The 20538-nt window shown below is 49.9% G+C and overlaps 2 protein-coding genes across 3 annotated transcripts in view; both read right to left on the bottom strand.

Annotated features, from left to right (window-relative positions):
* Nucleotides 1-1890: 1890 nt before the first annotated feature.
* Nucleotides 1891-9210, bottom strand: ccdc78 (coiled-coil domain containing 78). Of its 2 annotated transcripts, none has more exons than XM_060036111.1 (13): nt 8598-9210; nt 7701-7832; nt 6997-7083; nt 5957-6208; nt 5768-5818; nt 5429-5517; nt 4704-4791; nt 4064-4180; nt 3405-3649; nt 3147-3287; nt 2764-2839; nt 2214-2314; nt 1891-2107 (listed from the first exon to the last, which is right to left on the bottom strand). In XM_060036111.1, the coding sequence occupies exons 1-13, from the start codon at nt 8646-8648 to the stop codon at nt 2053-2055; spliced, it is 1485 nt and encodes a 494-aa protein (XP_059892094.1). In that variant the 5' UTR covers nt 8649-9210; the 3' UTR covers nt 1891-2052. The 2 variants fall into 2 exon arrangements, with proteins under 2 accessions (XP_059892094.1, XP_059892095.1); XM_060036112.1 differs by having other exon boundaries at nt 1891-2127.
* A 59-nt stretch (nt 9211-9269) lies between these two features.
* Nucleotides 9270-20538, bottom strand: part of ift140 (intraflagellar transport 140 homolog (Chlamydomonas)) — a 37425-nt gene continuing 26156 nt past the window's right edge. The window contains exons 19-30 of the mRNA XM_060036108.1: nt 17591-17768; nt 16605-16795; nt 15981-16076; nt 15576-15708; nt 14286-14429; nt 14074-14202; nt 13330-13512; nt 12702-12908; nt 12015-12227; nt 11334-11500; nt 11027-11168; nt 9270-10034 (exon numbers count right to left, since the gene is read on the bottom strand). Of these exons, the coding sequence (XP_059892091.1) occupies nt 9843-10034; nt 11027-11168; nt 11334-11500; nt 12015-12227; nt 12702-12908; nt 13330-13512; nt 14074-14202; nt 14286-14429; nt 15576-15708; nt 15981-16076; nt 16605-16795; nt 17591-17768 (1975 nt within the window). The 3' untranslated portion in view covers nt 9270-9842. The remainder of the gene's footprint in view (nt 10035-11026; nt 11169-11333; nt 11501-12014; nt 12228-12701; nt 12909-13329; nt 13513-14073; nt 14203-14285; nt 14430-15575; nt 15709-15980; nt 16077-16604; nt 16796-17590; nt 17769-20538) is intronic.

A 20538-nucleotide genomic window follows, 5' to 3' on the forward strand; every position in this document is an offset into this window, starting at 1 on the left:
TGTAACATCATGAGATAAATTCATTTATTAATTTAACACACACACACACAAACACACATCTTTTTATTTTCCTGATTTGATCCAGTGAGGTAACACAACTCTCAGAATTCTCTCCAATCAAACAGGAAATGACATCAGAGCGTATTCCCAATCTTCCCAACGACACGGCGGCTGCTGCCACGGCGATCTGCTCAGCGTTCTTTCCCACAGGCCCCTCTGTGTGTGTGTGTGTGTGTGTGTGTGTATGTCTGGGGGGGATCCACATCTCTGGCGCAGTGACTCTATTGGCAGCGAACCAGACATCACCCCCCCCCCCCCCTCGCTGCTCCCCTCCCCCCCACCGTTTCCCAGGGCACTGCTCGTGTGATACATCACCAAGGAACCCACTTCCCATTCACCCCTCCCCGTGAGCCCCCCAGAACCCCCCCCCCTCCCCGGCCAGGCCCCTGAATATTGGCCTGGGTGATGGGAACTCTATGAATGGCCCCCTCTTCAGCCCCCCTCCCCTGTCTGTCATTTCCCATGTCTGGAATGGGCTAGCCTAGCTTAGCTTAGCCTAGCGTAGCCTAGCTTTGAATAATGATTTAACATTAAGACCAACCGAGACCAGGGCCCACGCTCACACTGGGTTTGAGTGTTGGTGGGGGGGAGGAGGGGAGGTGAGTGAGTGAGTGAGTGAGTGAGTGAGTGAGTGAGTGAGTGAGTGAGTGAGTGAGTGAGTGAGTGAGTGAGTGAATGAGTGAGTGAGTGAGTGAGTGAGTGAGTGTATGGGGGAAGTGAGTGAATGAGTGAGTAGGTTTATGTTTTGGGGGAGTGAGTGAGTGAGTGAGTGAGTGAGTGAGTGAGTGAGTGAGTGAATGAGTGAGTGAGTGAGTGAGTGAGTGTATGGGGGAAGTGAGTGAATGAGTGAGTAGGTTTATGTTTTGGGGGAGTGAGTGAGTGAGTGAGTGAGTGAGTGAGTGAGTGAGTGAGTGAGTGAGTGAGTGAGTGAGTGAGTGAGTGAGTGAGTGAGTGAGTGAGTGAGTGAGTGAGTGTGGGTGTGTGTGTGTGTGGGTGTGTGTGTGTCTGTGCGTGTGTGTGGCTAACTTGGAATGACATTATTCCCACCAGGGTGACCCCATCTTTATGCTCTGTCTTTCTTCTTTAGGCTCGTGAAATTGACATAAGTCCGACAGACATTCCAAGCATTTCTTTCTCAAGGCTGCATTTCTCAGGGGGCTTTTCCCTGAACGAGCCGACAGCGGCAGTGCCCTCTGCTGGCGGAAGAAGGAACGGCAGTGCGCTCACCTCCACCACAAATACCCAGAATGGATTATTAAAACGTGCTGCAAGCATGCTTTCATCCACACATTCATTTTTTTTGTGATTGACTAGCCAGTGGATACATTATGATCCCAGGTGTTTATCTGTGAAGTGAGGTGAAGGTCCTTCTGGGACCTCTAGACCTGTGAACCTGCTTCCCCTCGGAGTACCACTGGGGGGGGTAGAGCAGCGCCCACTGGAGCCGTTCAATATAAATAACGTTGAATAACACAGAGCCAGTCGCGCTCTACAGCAGCAGGGCCTGAGGGCCCAGCGGACAGACGGCGTTTCTTCACCTGCGTCCAACTATGTCAGCAAAGCTACCGTGACCAGCACGTAAAGCAGATGTCTTTAACGCTACATTGACCAACCAGAGATCATTTTGAAGAAACAAAGAGCCAGCGGCGCTCTGTGTGTTACTGAGGGACACAAGGCCAGAATCTCAGGGCATTGCTTAAGATCCGAGGAAGTGCAGTGTGGAGTTGTTTGAGAAGTTTCACTTTTAATGTGAATATAACGTGGAGGAGGAGGAGGGGGAGGAGGGGGAGGGAGAGGGGGAGGAGGGGGAGGAGGGGGAGGGAGAGGGGAGGAGGAGGAGGTGAGGTTCATGAGGTGGATGATGAGGGTGATGATGCTGCGGTTGCCACTGATGATGATGATGATGGTGATGATGAAGATGAAGTCATCTTGATTGTTTTCCTAGAGCAGAAAATAACTGGGCCTCTGGTTCTCTCTGGTTCTGGTCTGGGTTCAACTGCTCTGGTCCGGTTTGGCGCCCCTCAGCCGGGTGATCTCCTGTTTGTACCTGGAGGAGGGGGGAGGAGCCTTCTGAGGGTCAGGGTGCATGGTGGGGGGGAGTGTTGGGTGTGAGCCCTAGAGGGGGCGGAGCGCTGCGTCCTAATGGTCATCACCTGCCCAGGTGGTTGTCGATGTACTGTTGCAGCTCCGACACCTGTCCCTCAGCGACCGTTGCCCTGGTAATGAGCTGGGCACGCTCCTTCTCATACACTTCCTGTTAGGAGAAGATCATCCATATCAAAATAAAATGCATGCTTTATATTGGCGACTGAGTTTATAGATTAGGATGACTGGGATTATAAAGAGATGAATCAGATTATATTTAAGGATTACTTGGATACAGATACAGGTGACTGGGATTATAATACATACGACTGGGATTATATGTTAGGATGACTAAAATTATACATTAGGATTACTGGGATTATGGATCAGGATGATTTGGTTTATATATACAGATGATTTTTAGGTTTTTAGGGATTTTAGTTTAGGATTACTGGGATTATAGATTAGGATGACAACAATTATATATAAGGATGACTACGATTATAGATTAGGAGGACTGGTATTACAGATTAGGATGACTGGGATTATAGATACAGATGACTAAAATGATAGATTAGGATGACAAGGATTACAGATTAGGATCACTGGTTGGTTTACCAGCACGGAGGGATTAATCTCCTTCTGATGTTCTTCTATATTAGCCTTGGCCTCCTCACTCGTCTGTCCTGGGATGCTGTGGTAACAAGTGAAGTGATCATGCTAAACTGAATGACAACATTTTGCTTGTGATAGGAGATGTTCCTTTGATGGGCTCCCGTGATGTGGCCAGGGAGAGGTACTTTTCCACGACATCTCATCACAAACAACCAATATACTGATTAGAGTTGATATAAATGTAATATCATTAAAGCTTGTAAAAAGGTCCCAGATGAACATTGGCTAGAAGGCTGAGATGTCGTACATCTGTTTCACCTTCCTTAGTTCACCTTCTGACTCTTCAATGCCTGTAGAGAGTGAGACGTGATATGAGAGCCACTCACCCCTGAGCGCTGGCTGGCTCCCGTGCCCCGCGGCGCTGGCCGGGCTTGGGGCCCTCAGGAACCTCCGGGCTGAACTGGCCTCCAAGGGCCACGGGGTCCGGTCCGCTCTCCGGCCGGCCCAGGGTCGGCTCCCGCTGGGCCCTAGTGTGGGGACACACAGATGGACGGGAACCACGGGAGGCTCAACGTGGAGGCCAGTGAGGGCTGGAGGAGTGGGGGGGGGGGGGGACAGGACCAGTACCTCGTGAGTCACGCTACCTGTCAGCCGTGAGGAGGTGCTGGTGGGACCTGGAGAGCCGCTGGAGTTTCTTCTTGTAGGAGCGAGCGGCCGTGGCCAACTGCTCCTCTCTGGAGCTATAGGAGGATCGGATCTCCTGCAGCATGTCCTCCACAAATGCAAACATCTTCCTCTTGCTCTTTCCACCCTGCCCCTCCTCACCACTGCCTCCTCCTCCTCCTCCTCCTCCTCCCTTCCCATCAACTTCAGGTCTGTCCATGCAATCCTGCAGAAAGACAGATAGACAGACAGACAAGAGACAGACACAGACAAAAGTCAATTGTATGTGTGTCTGTGTGTGTGCATGTGTGTGTGGTTGTGTGTGTGTTTGTGTGTGTGTGTGCGTGTGTGTGTGTGTGTTTGCGTGTGTGTGTGTGTGCATGCGTGTGTATATGCATGTATGCACGTGCGTGTGTGTGTGTACATATGTGTGCATTCGTGCGTGTGTGTATGTGTGTGTGTGTGTGTGTGTGTGTGTGTGTGTGTGTGTGTGTGTGTGTGTGTGTGTGTGTGTGTGTGTGTGTGTGTGTGTGTGTGTGTGTGTGTGTGTGTGTGTGTGCATGTGTGCGCGTGTGTGCGTGTGTGTGTGTGTGCATGCGTGCGCGTGTGTGCATGCGTGTGTGTGTGCATGTGCACTCACGGCCAGGTCGTGCAGGTAACACACCAGTCTGGCGCGGTACTCCCCGTTGAGATGTTTGACCTGCAGCTGGAGTCTGGAGTTGTCCTTCTCCAGCTCCACCAGCTGATGCTCAGAGCTCTGAGGAGAGACAGACAGGATTATAGATTACACTAGATTATACACTATCTGGATATAGACCACACTAGATCATACACTACCTGGATAAAAGACTACTCTAGATTATTAATTAGCTGGATAACAGATTAGTCCAGATTAAATATTAGATGAGGGTATTATTCAGACACCTACACAGTAGGACCTTTAGAGGGGGGACACGGTACCCAGTAGGACCTTTAGAGGGGGGACACGGTAGCCAGTAGGACCTTTAGAGGGGAGACACGGTACCCAGTAGGACCTTTAGAGGGGGACACGGTACACAGTAGGACCTTTAGAGGGGGGACACGGTACCCAGTAGGACCTTTAGAGGGGGACACGGTACCCAGTAGGACCTTTAGAGGGGCGACACGGTACCCAGTAGGACCTTTAGAGGGGGACACGGTACTCAGTAGGACCTTTAGAGGGGGGACACGGTACCCAGTAGGACCTTTAGAGGGGGACACGGTACCCAGTAGGACCTTTAGAGGGGGGACACGGTTCTCACCGTGCTGGGGAAAGCCTCTGCTGAAAGCCTCTGCTGGATTCTCTGGATTGCCTCCCTCTGTTTCTGCTGCTCCTCACCCATGACCAGCCTGGAGGCCAGAACACAGGAAACCAGGGCAGAGCATTCACCAGACCAACATAGAACCACCTCCCCATACCAGACCCACGCAACCAGGGAGAACACTTCTGCTTGTTGCGTACACCATCAATCTATTTCAGGGAAAAGTTTGCGTCTGAACGTCAGTGACAGTGAGGGCTGGGGCTGTTGGTTCATATGATATCCGTTCAAACCCTGGAGTATTTCCTCAGGTAGCAAGGTTTGCGTGGAGTGGTGGGAAGGCTATTTCAAACGCTTGAGCTGACCAAAACCAACTCTGGTCTGCCAGTAGACAGGGTCTCGCCCGCCTCCAGGTGAACCACAGTTCAGACCGTGATGCGACCCCCGACCTCTTCGGACCGATGTCCTTTGCTTAGGTGTGGAGTTTGTTTAGACGTTTTGGCTCTTTACAAGTGGCAGTGTGGAATCAAAGCGAGCCCAGGTGAGGGAATATTGTACAAAAGCAACTGGTTCGAATCACTGGTTTGGATGCAGTTTTGGTTTTCATTCAAAGAGGAAATGTTTTGATCAATAAATCAATAAAAAGCAGATGCTAGCAGGGATCAGTGAGCCAGGTAAAGGAAGCTGGACTAGAGTCTCCGGCCCCCAGTGGGGGTCTCTGTACTCACGCTCTGTCCTCCAGTCTGAGCCGCTGGTTCTCATGCTCCCTCCTCATCGCCTCCACCATACCACGCACCTCCTGCTGGCTTACTAGCAGCTACACACACACACACACACACACACACACACACACACACACACACACACACACACACACACACACACACACACACACACACACACGCACACAGATATATACACCCACACACACATGTATATATACACACTCACACACACACACACACGCATGTAAGAAAACATAAACATACACACGTCGTCTATACACATACGCATATAAACACACAAACACACACAGACATGGAGTGAAGGTCCTAGAGAGGTCTTACACTGCGCTCCATGCTCCGGTGCTGCTGCTCCAGAGCAGACAGGTCCTCTGGCTGCCCTTAGGAAGAGAACACTACAATAAGACCATATACACTGGGACCTGTGTGTGTGTGTGTGTGTGTGTGTGTGTGTGTGTGTGTGTGTGTGTGTGTGTGTGTGTGTGTGTGTGTGTGTGTGTGTGTGTTTCTCACTCTGACTCGGGGGAGGGACAGGGTGCTGATCAGGGTGCTGATGCGCTGCAGCTCTCCCTCCAGGGTGCTGAGCTGCTGTTCCTGCAGGTGCCTGCAGGGGGCGACCTCGCAGCTCCTCTTGTTGTGCTCCTCAGGCAGGGCCGCCCTGCTCTCCTCCGCCACCTGCAGGCGAGACAGGAGGAACTGCAGCTCCCTGCGCAACTCATCTCTCTCCTCCTCCAGCTGGGCTACTACAACCTCCTGGTCCAACACCTAGGAGAGAGACAGACCGAGACACAGACACACACACAGAGAGACAGACAGAGAAACAGACACACACACACAGTCAGACAGAGAGAGAGAGACACACACACACACACACACACACACACACACACACACACACACACACACACACACACACACACACACACACACACACACACACACACACACACAGATAGAGAGACAGAAAAACACAGAGAGACCGACACACACAGATAGATAGAAAGACAGAGAGACAGACACACACAGAGAGACAGACAGAGACAGACACACATACACACACACAGACAGAGAGACAGACAGACACACACACCGAGACAGACAGAGAGACAAACATACACACACAGACAGACAAAGAGACAGATACACACAAAGAGAAAAACAGAGACAAACACAGATAGACAGAGAGACAGACACAGATAGACAGAGAGACAGAAAGAAAGACAAATAGAAAGACAGAGAGACAGACACACAGATAGAGAGGCAGCGAGACAGACAGATAGAAAGACAGAGACAAACAGATAAAAAGACAGAGGGAAACAGACATAGAAGGAAAGGAAGAGAGACAGACACACACAGAAAGACAGTGAGGGAGACAGGCAGACAAGAGAGACTGCCTCGTTTTCTGTCTCATCACTCATCACTGCAGTCTCTCTCTCTCTCTCTCTCTCTCTTTCTCTGCTAGACCTGAACATTTCAGGGAGACCTGGTTTCCATGGATACAGCACCCCTCCCCTGGTTTCTGAGCGTGAACCTCTCTCCTTCCCAGAGCTCACCTGGTTTCTGAGCGTGAACCTCTCTCCTTCCCAGAGCTCCCTCATGGCGTTCTGCTGCAGCTTCTCTTCCACCAACTCCCGCGACACCTGAAGACCCCGCAGAGAAGCCCCATCTGTGTTCAATGTGTGAGTGAGTGTGTCTGTGTTCATCACATCAGTGTGTGTGTGCGTGCGTGTGTGCGTGCGTGCGTGCGTGCGTGCGTGGTTGGGTGTATGTCGGTATCATTTTTTCAGAGTTTGATTGAGTCAGTGGGTGAGGGTACAGATACAGGGTGAGTGAGTGGGTGAGTGAGTGATTGGGGGAGTGAGTGGTTGAGGGAATAGACAGGGTGACTGACTGACTGACTGACTGACTGACTGACTGACTGACTGACTGACTGACTGACTGACTGACTGACTGACTGACTGACTGACTGACTGACTGACTGACTGACTGACTGACTGACTGACTGACTGACTGACTGACTGACTGGGTGAGTGACTGACTGACTGACTGACTGACTGACTGACTGACTGACTGACTGACTGACTGACTGACTGACTGACTGACTGACTGACTGACTGACTGACTGGGTGAGTGACTGACTGACTGACTGACTGACTGACTGACTGACTGAGTTGGTGAGTGAGTGAGTGAGTGAGTGAGTGAGTGAGTGAGTGAGTGAGGGTTTAGTTACAGGGTGAGTCTGCTGCACCATGCCTACCTGGAGCTTGTGGGCCTCCACCTGGCCCAGCTTGGAGGCCAGGTGTGTGTTGGAGGCTGACAGGTGGGAGACCCTCCCCTCCAGATAGAGAGCCCGGGTGGAGAGATGCTGCTTCTCCTCCAAGAGACGGGACTAAGGGGACACGGGAAACGGCTGTGAGACAATGAGGACCAGCTGTGTGTGAGGGTGTGTTTGTATGTGTGTGGGTGTGTGTGTGTAACACATACGGGATAAAAGATACAAATGGACCTTACTTGATATACACAATTGATACATTTTGATATACTAAATGTGCCAAAATGTGTATATTGTGGTTGGTTGGTATGGTTACGTGTGATGTGTACAAGTCCCATCAAGATATATCGATACAGCCTGGAATAGTTTGGTCTATTGCTAAATTATAAATGTCAGATTAAGACCATTTTTGTGTGTGTGGCCTCGTTTGGTTGGTTGATGACTGCTAGACCCTCCTTCCCTGCAGGACCCGGGTCACCGCCAGGGGATTAACGTAATACCTCGAGAGTCGTTGAGCTGGACCCGGCTCACCACCAGGTGATTACCGTAATACCTCGAGAGACGTTCATCTGGGCCGAGCGCTCACCGTCAATCAGTTAATTTTCATAAAGAATATAGAAAACACACTAACCTTTTGCTTTCTTAGTCTTAAATAAATAATGTAAAGCTTTCTGGCTAGAGAAACGTGTTCTCCAGGTGAAACGCTTTTACAATAAGTAAGAGCAAGCAGGTGAAGATTGAAGAATACGCTCATGTTTCAGAATGTGTGTCTGATGTGAACATCTAATGATCTATTGATTATCACCATTATTATTATAGCCTATTATTATTATTCAGATGAATGGGTCGAAACCAGACGGCAGGAGACGTCGACCAACTCACGTTCTCTCCGGTTAGATGACGGAGCTGCTCCTGAAGGTCTGCAGCTCCCATCTTCCTCCGTTTACCTGGTCAGCCGAATACCTTCTTCAGACCTTCTAGAGGCACCTTCTCCAGTCTTGTGTCAGTAGGAGACCTTCTACGACAACTTCTACAGAGATGTGTTGTGGCTCCGGGCTGTTGGTAGGACTTCCAACTCCGTCGTCATAACGTTGCCATGATCACCGGGCTGGGGGGAAACAAGGGCCTGACACGCATTTTTGTGACTCTAACAAATATATTATAATACAAATATTACTATTATATTACTTTTATAATTTAATAGTAATACCATAATAGGCTATATTATTATATTATAATAGGGATATGACTGGACCTATTCATAGACATGTGTAGGACACTATCTAAATAGGGATGGTTACTCTTATGAAAGGGTTACTTAATGAAAGGGTTTCTCATTGGTCGTGGTCTTCAGTCGAGCGCTCACAGCACCTTTCAGATCCACGCGGCAGCAGCGCGCCTCAACGGTTAGTATTTGAGTTCTGCCCATCACAGACCGTCAGACCATTATGTCTCAATAACAGATCGATACGTCTCAACATATCGATATATTGATTTACTAGAGATGGATAAACTAGACATCGATGTACATTAACAGCCTAAAGTAAAATGATGTAGTTTGTTAACCTATAATAACAAATAATTAAATGTTTATTTTCGTGTGAAACTAAAGCCACAGTGAGGCCTATTGCATTGTTCCTATAACATTAATGGTTTGATAAAAATAGGCAAGAACTTCCTGTCACGTATTTGAACAAAACACTCAAGATATGCTGCATTCAGTGAAATGCAGTGTAAATACAAAACAGTGTACACAAAGAGAGAATTGACATATTTCTGCCTCCATAAAATACAAGATTGGCGATGCAAATTATTTTATATAAATATATGAGCATTTCATAATACAGATTTTATGCCAAAATTCAAAATAGAAAAAAGGATAATATGCATGTTAACCAGCAGGACGTAAGGCGAGCATCCAGCACACATTACCATATTATCTATGAACACACTTCCCTGTTTCTGAATCTTAAAGATAAAGAGGATCTATTATTGTTGAGAATATCGAGCCCTAAGGGTCCGGCGGAGCAGTATTATTATTGGAGGTGAACCGTGAGCTCAGGTTCGGTCTCTCCGTGCCTCTGCTCCTCAGCCCGTGTCCTTTAGTCCTCCACCAGGTCTTCATCTCTACACCCCCTCGTCTTCCTCCACCTCGTCGTCCTCCCCTCCGCTGTCGCTGCGCCGGGCCGGGGGCGGGGGGCCGCGGCCCAGAGACACCCCCAGCGCCCCCTCCAGGGCCTCCAGGCTGGCCGGGCTCACGTAGGCGCTGACCTTCAGGCTGGGCTGGCTGCTCTGGAGCTCCTCCAGCTTGCGGTAGGCCTGGGGAGGGGAACGGGGGTTTAAGGTTAGCTAGGTCGGGCTCCAGAGGTGGACAGAGAGGGAGCGGAGAGACACCATCTGTGAACTAAACAACCTGAATGAACAGAGGCTGGAGCCTTAGCCACAGGTCGTCACCACAGAGGCTGGAGCCTCACAGGTTGTCACTACAGAGGCTGGAGCCTCACAGGTCGTCACCACAGAGGCTGGAGCCTCACAGGTCGTCACTACAGAGGCTGGAGCCTCACAGGTCGTCACTACAGAGGCTGGAGCCTCACAGGTCGTCACTACAGAGGCTGGAGCCTCACAGGTCGTCACCACAGAGGCTGGGGTCTTCACAGGTCGTTACCACAGAGGCTGGAGCCTCACAGGTCGTCACTACAGAGGCTGGAGCCTCACAGGTCGTCACCACAGAGGCTGGGGCCTCACAGGTCGTTACCACAGAGGCTGGAGCCTCACAGGTCGTTACCACAGAGGCTGGACCCTCACAGGTCGTCACCACAGAGGCTGGAGCCTCACAGGTCGTTACCACAGAGGCTGGAGCCTCACAGGTCGTTACCACAGAGGCTGGAGCCTCACAGGTCGTTACCACAGAGGCTGGAGCCTCACAGGTCGTCACCACAGAGGCTGGAGCCTCACGGGTCGTTACCACACAGGCTGGAGCGTCAAAGGCTAGAGGTCTTTGCCATAGTTGACATACACCGCTCCATGTCTCGTCTGCTACGCTGCCCGGTTGGCTCATTATCGACTAGATGACCCATCATAGTCACATTATGAAGATCCCCAGGTTTAGTGACTTTGGAGCCTTTCGGCGACTGATTCTTTGTAATCCCAGATGGAGAACCATGAATGCAAGCACAGATGTAGAGGCCCATGGCCCAACACTCAGCATCTAGTATTTGGTGCGGCAGTATAATTAGGCCATGACGCGCTCCACGTACCCTGTGGTGTGCAGTGTTTGAGCGGTCTGGGTGGTGGGTGTATGTCTGACCCACCTGCTGGAATCGTCCTTGCTGGCAGTGGATCTCCACTATGAGGCCGTAGACGTCTCCGGTCCTCACCGCCGTGTCCAGCTCCGGCTCCTCCAGCAGAGCGTCGCAGAGACTCATGGCCTCTCCCGGGTCCTCATCACACACCCTGGAGACGGGGAAACGAAATGGTTTAAAACATGCGGGGGAAATCTAATGTACTGTACGATGTAAAGCGCGGGCAGCTCAAAACCTTGAGAAAGAGGGATTGTGAGGGAGAGAGTGAGGGAGAGGGAGAGGGAGAGGGAGAGAGACATGGCGGCGTGACAGAGACCTGCGGGCCTGGCAGAAGCGTTTGACCAGGGTGACCCGGTGCTGGAGCTGGGCCAGTCTGGTCTCCTGCTCCCCAGGGCTGCGCTCCTTACTCTTAGACAGACACTTGTAGGCCTCCGACAGAGCCCCCAAGGCCTTCTCGTAGTCCCGGAAGTCATCGATCTCCTCCTGGACGACAAACACAGCATGGAGCTAGTAGTGAGACCAGCATGGTTCAAACTGAAGCTGGAGCACTTCCTTATGGACCCTGGTCTATCTTTATCTAGGAGTTGGGTCTTTAAATGAGTGGAAAACATGACGGAACAACTCTGTATTTTTTCTATGCTCTCGGTATCTCTGGAAATGTCGTACACACAAATAACTAAATAAATAAAATGCTGAATTACGAAATGAAAATGTTGTAAAAGGGAGAAGATCTGAGAATGTCTCCATGGTAACAGAGATGAGAGGGGCTTGTCTCCATGGTAACAGGCAGTGAGTGGGGCTTGTCCCATAGTAACAGAGATGAGTGGTGCTTGTCTCCATAGTAACAGCCAGTGATGTAGCTTATCCCCAAGGTAACAGGCAGTGAGCGGTGCTTGTCTCCATAGTAACAGGCAGTGATGTAGCTTATCCCCATGGTAACGGGCAGGGAGTGGAGCTGGTCTCCATGGCAACAGGGGGAGGGAGCGGGTGGGCGTACCTGTGCGCAGGCCTGGTAGAAGCCGGCCAGCAGGTCCAGGGCGCGGCCCTTGGTGTAGAAGCCGATGATGTTCTTCATGATGTCAGGGTTCTTGCGCCAGTCCAGAGACTGCAGGTAGTTCCCCGCCATGATGTAGATCTCCTTCTGCCTGGACACGCCGGCGAAGAACACGATCTTCTCTGTGTCGCCGGACTTCAGCAGCACCCTCATGGCCTGGGTTACAGCACAGTAAAACATCTTCACTAGCTAGTAAAGACAGGCTTCACAGATCTAGCATGTTTCTGCTTATTTCGGGGTGGGATAGTCTACTGGTCATGCTGTTTGATTCCTACAAGGTTCTTGGTTCAGGCCAAAACATCCCTAACCCCTACCTGCTCCTTAAAGACGTCTTAAGTTCACCGAAAGTCACTTTGGATTAAAGGGTCTGCTAAATAGTAAACTGATTTGCTCTATGTATTCTACATGTTTATTGGTTTACATGCACTGTAAGGAGCTAGTCAGCTAGCTCCCAGCACCATCTCTCAGTGAATCCATTGGAATCATGGGAAGATTCTCCAGGGTTCCCCAGTCTCTGTCAGCATGGGCTCACCTCTGCACCATGTCCACTAGGTGGCACTGCTGCGTTTAACAAACTGGAACCAGATGTTTCTAAACGGCCAGGCGACCCTGTGTGACGCGAGCCCTGACCTTGAGCTTGTTGCCGGCCTGCGTGTACTTCTTGGTGGCCAGGTGGTAGTCCCCCTGGCGCATGCAGCAGTCGGCGATGCGCTCCAGCAGCTCGCGCCGGGACTCCTCCGTCAGCTCCCCCGTCTCCTTGGCGACCGTCATGCTCTCCGCCAGGTCCTCGGTGATGATGAGGCTCTGGTCCACGCACAGCTGGAGGGCCTCGTGGTACTGGGAAGGCAGGCACACACACACACACACACACACACACACACACACACACACACACACACACACACACACACACACACACACACACACACACACACACACACACACACACACACACACACACACACACACACAACATTTAATGAACGAAATAAACATTATAGAGAAAATCGGAATTTGCAAATCACGTGACAGAGCGCATTTATGCCCCCTAGGCACTCATTGTTACACATGTCCTAGCATACTACTGTTTTAAACCTTGTTAAGGCCTTAACGGTGCTCCCATAAGGCTCCTCCGAACTGTAATCTCCAACAGGTCTAAACGGGAGGGTGGCCGGATGCAAACGCCAGAGCAAATAAAACAGGAGCTCTCATGTTCGTCTGGCTCCCGGGCTAATCCTCTGCTCTTCAGGTGTCTTACCTTCTTGGCAGCCACCAGCAGCTCCACGGCCTTCTGGTACTGGCTGTGTTTGATGAAGAAGTCGGAGCAGCGCGTCAGCAGGCTGGGGTCCGACGTGTGGTCCAGGTCCTCGGCGATGAGCTGGAGGGCGGAGAACTGCTCCGTGGCGAACGCCAGCTCCAGGGCCTTGGACATGTGACCCGCCTGGAACTCACAATTACCTGGGTTACCCACAGAAGGACATGCAAGGGTCCTGACCTTATGACAGACAGGGGTCAGTACCAGAGACAGACCACCAGAGACAGACCACCAGAGACAGACCACCAGAGACAGACTAGCAGAGACTGACCACCAGAGACTGACCACCAGAGACAGAGTACCAGAGACAGAGTACCAGAGACAGAGTACCAGAGACAGACCACCAGAGACAGACCACCAGAGACAGAGTACCAGAGACAGAGTACCAGAGACTGAGTACCAGAGACTGAGTACCAGAGACAGAGTACCAGAGACAGAGTACCAGAGACAGAGTACCAGAGACAGAGTACCAGAGACAGAGTACCAGAGACAGAGTACCAGAGACAGACCACCAGAGACAGAGTACCAGAGACTGACCACCAGAGACTGACCACCAGAGAGAGTACCAGAGACAGACCACCAGAGACAGACTACCAGAGACAGAGTACCAGAGACAGACCACCAGAGACAGACTACCAGAGACAGACCAAAGTACAACAGATGCTCAGAGAAAAATGGGGGGCTCACCTTGTGGTAGAGCACCACAGCCCGGTCCATGTGGCTGCCCCTCTCCTCGTAGTAGCAGGCCGCCTCCATCATGTCCTCAGGGTTACTGAGCAGCGCCAAGTTCATCAGCTGGTCATCCAGACCGCTCTCCTGCTCACACACACGCACACGCACACGTTAAGCTAAGTCTTAGGGGGTTAGGGCACTGGACCCTGCAGTTGCTGGTAGTTTACCTTGCAGAGACGTATGGCGTTGTTGTAGGCCTGTGCTCTCGTGTAGAAGTGCACGGCCTGTTTGACCTCCTGGTGACCCTCGTACTGCCGGGCCAGGTGGTACGAAGCTGCCCTGTTCCCTGTGTCGTTGGCGATCTCTGAAGCCTGGTGCACACACAGCCACAGGATGTCATGTGATGTCACATGTTGCAGACCCATGATTGCAGGCAAAATCCACCAATCCATCAAGTCTTTATGAATCATCATCAATCATCAACAGAGTAATCTGTTGTTATGTTGTTAAACACTCATCTGTTGTTGCTATATGTTACAACAGTCATGTAGCAATCTAATTTTATCCCCGTTACTAAAGTAACACTGTTATTTAGTAAAAAAGGGGGTGAAATCCTTGTTTTTTTCATTCCCAAAGCACGATGTGAACGTTTCCACTCTGCTGAACATAGGTGGTGTTACTTTCGTGACGTCTGAGTGCCTTATCTGAGGAACTCGGATGCCACAAAAATAACCTCGATCCCATGACATTTATCATGGGATCGGGGCTTATCCTGCAGAAGACGTTAGTGTTGACAGTGGAGTACTAGGTGGGACTGGACAACATACCTATCTCCCGTGCATAGATTGCGGGGGGGGAGAAATCCTCCACCTTGAAATACTCTGCAGACTCTGTGTCGCTCCCCATGACATTTATTATGATACCGCCCATACCATAATGCCCAACGACGAGTAGGTAACTGGATAGCCGTTAAAAAAAGAGACCTGCCACAAAGTTGCCTTGGGCTTTCACCATGGGGATAACAACTCTCCAGAATTATTATGTTAGAGTTGCGTTGAAAGTTGCAATGTTTGTATACAGCGCGCAGGCTGGATAGTTGCAGGCTTGATGCGCTGTGTTTTTGGTGGACAACCAGCGCCTTGAATATGTACCACAGCGTTTCTACACCTCGATGCCTTTTCGCAAAAAGATCGTTTTCGCCTTGTTACTTGTTCCTCCTGTATGTTTGTAAACAGCGCTTTATGCGTATGCTCGCCTCTTCTTCTTCTGTAGCAGAAGCAGCGCCCCTTATGGGCCTGGAATTTGTACTACAGCGTTTCTACAGCTCGATGTGGTATCGCAATGAATCCGTCTTTACGGAGATATTCCTCAACCGCATCAAAGGAAAACAGATTATTTTCGCCCGTGTTCACGGGGCAACAACCGCAAAAAAAACAACACACAGCATCACATATAACTACCAACCTTTTGAGAATAGCTTCCGCAAAAGATAAGCCTACAGCCTAACAGCAGGTTACCTTCTGGATGTTCCCCAGGTAGCAGTGCACCCGCACCAGGGACAGGTAGTCCTGGGCGTTCTCGTAGTACAGCAGCGCGGCGTCCATGTCGGCCTGGCTCTCCAGGTACTGGGCCCACCACTTGTAGATGATCCTGGAGCAGACGCACGCTGGTTAGCATCACGCCCTCAGGCCCCACCAGGCACGAGGCCCTGGAGGGCCTGGAAACAAATACTGTGGAGCACTATGACCTTAGAATTATCAACCCACTTTAATCAGTCGTCTTTATTCAATAGTTGATGTTCTTTAAAAATATCTATACATCTATAAATAATATGAATTAAACGCCGGGGGTTGACACCACTCAACACAGAGTTGACACAAGCTCCACTCAACACGTTTATCTCCATCCCAATGTGGACCTACTTGTCCTTCATCTTGTCGACGTAGACTTCCAGGGAACCACTGTCGTCCTGCAGCATTCTGGGGACCTCAAACCTATGGGTGTCCGACTTCTCATAGCTGAAACACAGGAGGTGGCATAATGTCAGTCTCCTACACAGACTTTTATTAGATTGGAAAATGGTCATTTATCCTGCAGCCAATCCCAGAGTGGGTGAGGAAAACACTGATAAGAGGGGGGACGGGGACGGCGTCTCCAGTTAATTAATGAGCGCGTAAAAGTATGTAGCATAAGTGTTACTGCTTTACTAAACGGTACTTCTCGACACTTTTTGAAATGCATGATTCACGCGTGGACCAATCAGAGGAGATCATGGAGCCTGGAGAAGACCTCCTCGTAGCAGGGAGGATGGGCTGCAGGCTAACCATGCCATTATATACAGTATTAGGCCTAGGGATCAAGCTATAGAGGAATGTTTAATGGATCTCAAGGTTCCCATTTGATTCTCCTCGTCATCCACTGTGGTGTTTCTCACCACCTGCTATGGCGACACGTTGGCTTTGGGTACATGCGTGCACGTAGCACTACAACACAGGCCCAGCACATCCAGGGGGACCTGAGAGTGGCTCTAAGGCTGGGGGTCTTACTAGGACAGGGCCAGGGTCCGGTCCCCCATGGCCTCCAGGTGTTTGCCGTAGTTGTAGTAGGTGGAGCGCAGGTGGATGCGGTCGGAGGTCTGGGCCGTCTCCAGGGCCTGCTGCCAGCGGCCACACGCCTGGTAGAACTGGTTGAGGAGGTCGAAGCGCTCACAGCTCCGGTACAGCTTCTCTGCCTCCTCCTGTCATACGGCCACAGCATGAGGGGGGAGGAGGACGCTGTCTGGTGGCTAGCTCCATGACCTCTTGCTTTGCTCGACGGCCTAACCTTGGCTTTAACTTCACTAAACTAGTGTCAACTGAACACTCACCATCCACATACTTATATTAAACCGTTTCTTACTTTACGCTGGATAAAACACACCATCTTTAATCTCAGATGCATTTAATATCGCAACGCATTTGGTCTTTGCAATCGGAAATGATGAACATATTTGCATATAAAGCGTGGAAGTGAAATCTGATCTCAAGATGGACGCATGTGGTGGCGGTACTGATGCCAGGTGTGAGCTGTCTACTTGTGATTGATCACACAAGAGGCGGGTAGATGCCAGGTATGAACAGAGCCAATGAGAGGTCTCTAATAGCCTAATAACAACCAATGGGATGCTCTCTTACAGACTAATAGCAGCCAATGAGATGCTCTCTAACAGACTGATAGCAGCCAATGGGATGCTCTCTAACAGACTGATAGCAGCCAATGGGATGCTCTCTAACAGACTGATAGCAGCCAATGGGATGCTCTCTAACAGACCAATAACAGCCAATGGGATGCTCTCTAACAGACTGATAGCAACCAATGGGATGCTCTCTAACAGACTGATAGCAGCCAATGGGATGCTCTCTAACAGACTGATAGCAGCCAATGGGATGCTCTCTAACGGACTGATAGCCGCCAATGGGATGCTCTCTAACACACTGATATCAGCCAATGGGATGCTCTCTAACAGACTGATAGCAGCCAATGGGAGTCTCACCAGCATGCCCAGCTGAACAGCCAGCACGGCCACCTGGGCCTCGGCTTGGGGCTGGGCCTGGGCCTCCCTCAGGGCCCGGGCCGCCCTGGCGTTGCCCATGTTCCCCAGGCAGACCCTCGCCACGTCCAGACGCCGGTTCTTCACGCACATCCTGGCCATGTTCTCCCATACGGCCACGCTGGGGGGGCAGAGGGACAGGGGGTCAGGAGGGCCACACACTGGTGGTCCCAGGTCAACACCGGGGGAAGGGGTGCAGCGGGGGTCCAGTAGATGAGCCTCAAGCCGAGCGGACAGAGGGGCTCCGGTGGGTAGGGGTAGAAGAAGTATCTCAATATGCATGTGAACAATGCAACACTAACATGAAAAGCACATCTGATCATACCTTAACCACAACTGAAACTAAGTCCTAATAATACACAATAATATACAATAGATAGAGTGGTACGAGCACAGGGGCCCCTTGTTCAATGTCTGACTGCTTCCATTACTATCGCCCTAATCAGCACAGCTGCTGTCCATCTCTGCAAGGGGGTGACCGGTTTTTGTGCAGCGTCTTATCCTAGCTATCTTATACGGGGAATGGATTAACCTAGCAATTGAACATGCTTAGCACTTGTTTCTGTGAGTATCTTTACTGTACCGAAAGCGACATATTGTCGTTTCTCTTTCTTCTGACAAACAAACTGATCGTAAGTCGCTTTGGATAAAAGTGTCTGCTAAATGCCCTAAATGTAAATGTGCATGTAACTCTGTGTCACTATGATCAGGGATCACGCTGCTAGAGAGGAGACTTTTGCATTTAGAAGTCTATGGAGCCCGGGATGTGACATGGGAATTACGCGCTTTAAGTTAATCACAGCTTTGAATTCAATGTCTGAGTGAGGGTTAGGCTTCCCGGACACCTATATATATATATAACTGTTAACATATAGTATAACGCAACAATGTGTGGTGCATTTCATATACAACATCGATCATTATAACGCTTATACACAACGACGCTGCTAAAAAAGTATCATGAGTTGGCGTGGGTCGTAACCATGGGGATAACACGCGCCCCCTCTTTCCTAAATCTAAAGGTATATTGTTCATTCTGATTAACAATACACCAATATATATACCAATATGATTTCAGTCGTGTAAACCTGCCGGACAGAACATCATACAGGGTTGTGGTACGGCCCAAATGGGCGTCTTGGCTTGCCTAAATGTTTCTTCCCCACTATGGTACTATGAAACATAGTAAGGAGAGCGTGTCAACAGGGGAATGCTAGAGAGCATTGACCAGCAATGGTAGGTACACACAGGATTCTCAAATGATGCAGACCCAGACCTCGGCACCCCTTCTGGAGATCGGGAAGCAGGATCCAAGAACCATTTGTTGCCTGCTCCTCTTAAGTGGAACCGTTGTTATTCCATTGTGTCACATAGTCAAAGTCAAATGTATTTGCATAGGACAGTATCAGACACAGTGATATTAAAGTGATATGACAGTGGGGACCGACTGATTGTATATTCACTCGGCTAACCAATCTGCTGAGAATTCCAATAAAGACAAAATTATTATACTATCTTTCCTGAACATGGTCGAGTTATCTGTACTGTGAGCAGATCATTGGACATGATGCGTCATTATACGTTAGTCATTGGGTGATGTGGTAAAAATCATGAGTATCTCAAACAAAATTTGGATTTGTTAGAAAATAAAATACTGAGGTTGGGTGAAGCTATGTTTAAACTGGGTTTGTATAGAACGTCTTTGCATTTTTGCATTTCAGAATACATATATACATGTCATATATATCATGTTTGACATATACCTTGTTTGAAATGGCATGCAAATGCTTCAATCTTCTATGGACCTTTAGTCATGTGGTTTCTGAAGATTCTTTCTCCAACAAATATCAGAGAAATGGTTTGTTTCTGATTGATGGACAAGCCTGCTTGTAAATAATTGTTCAATCAAAGTTTGAGTGATCACATGTAACCTTGATTGGTGACTAAGGCATTTCAACCTTTTGTTATCATTTTATAGATAATAAAAGGAGGGAGTGTAATCGGAAATTCCTATTTTGCTTTACTTTATCATTTTCATCTTCTCCCAGCAACCACCGGTCGTATGACACAGGGAAGCCTCGTACAAAGTCTCACTGCTTCCATTACTATCTCACTAACGGGCACAGCTGCTGTCCTTGAAGAAGGAAGAAGTGCTCCTGTAGGCGGTGAACTCTTGAAGAACTGTGTTTCACTGTGATCAGGGCCCACGCTGCTAGAGAGGGGATATGATAGATAAATATTCTAATACTATTGTGTGCATGTAGCAGTCTCATCTGTCCTAGACGTGTGTCATAAAGAAGTGGCCGTGCCAAAGGAGGTTGGAAGGTTGTGGGCTGTTCCACTGGTCCCTGGTGCTCTCTATCTCCGGGGCTTCAAACAGAGTGGTTGGGCCGGGAGCAGGGACAGGGCTTTGGGCTGACCTGGTGTTAGATACAGCTCTTTACCCCACACACAGTAGGAAGGGGGTCACAGACTAACGTTCCAAACCCTCTTCCAAGCCCAACAACAACAACAAAGACCTCCCCATAACCATGCATAGCCTAGGTCACTTCAGTCTCTTTATCTTTTGCCCAGAGCAGCAGCTACCGAGAGAGATCAGCAGGTGTTGCCCAAGGACGTATCGTTGTTAGCGGTGGGAATCTAAATCGCCAAGTAACGTACAGCGAGAGGAAGTTGTTTGCTTCCCTGGTGTTTCTTTGGGGCCTTGTTGAGGAGAGAAGGAATGTGAGGGAGGGGAGGAGGGTCTGAGCGTTTCACATGTCTGCATGAATCAAGAACATTCCATGCTTCCAAGAGTATAGCGGCTGAGCTCAAAACCAGCAGGGGGGTCTCTCCCTCTCTCTCTCTCCCCCTCTCTCTCTCTCCCCCTCTCTCTCTCTCACTCGACGTCA

Source organism: Gadus macrocephalus, chromosome 18, assembly GCF_031168955.1.
Source record: "Gadus macrocephalus chromosome 18, ASM3116895v1".
Classification (NCBI taxonomy): Eukaryota; Metazoa; Chordata; class Actinopteri; order Gadiformes; family Gadidae; genus Gadus; species Gadus macrocephalus.

What these genes read in the sequence shown, in the direction of transcription:
- ccdc78 (XM_060036111.1), bottom strand. Translation starts at nt 8,648, where the DNA reads ATGGGAGCTGCAGACCTTCAGGAGCAGCTCCGTCATCTAACCGGAGAG. An exon ending in CTCAGACTGGAGGACAGAGC is followed by an intron (nt 4,792 to 5,428) that starts GTGAGTACAGAG and finishes TCTGGCCTCCAG; the next exon opens with GCTGGTCATGGGTGAGGAGC. An exon ending in GAGCCAGCCAGCGCTCAGGG is followed by an intron (nt 2,840 to 3,146) that starts GTGAGTGGCTCT and finishes TTGTTACCACAG; the next exon opens with CATCCCAGGACAGACGAGTG.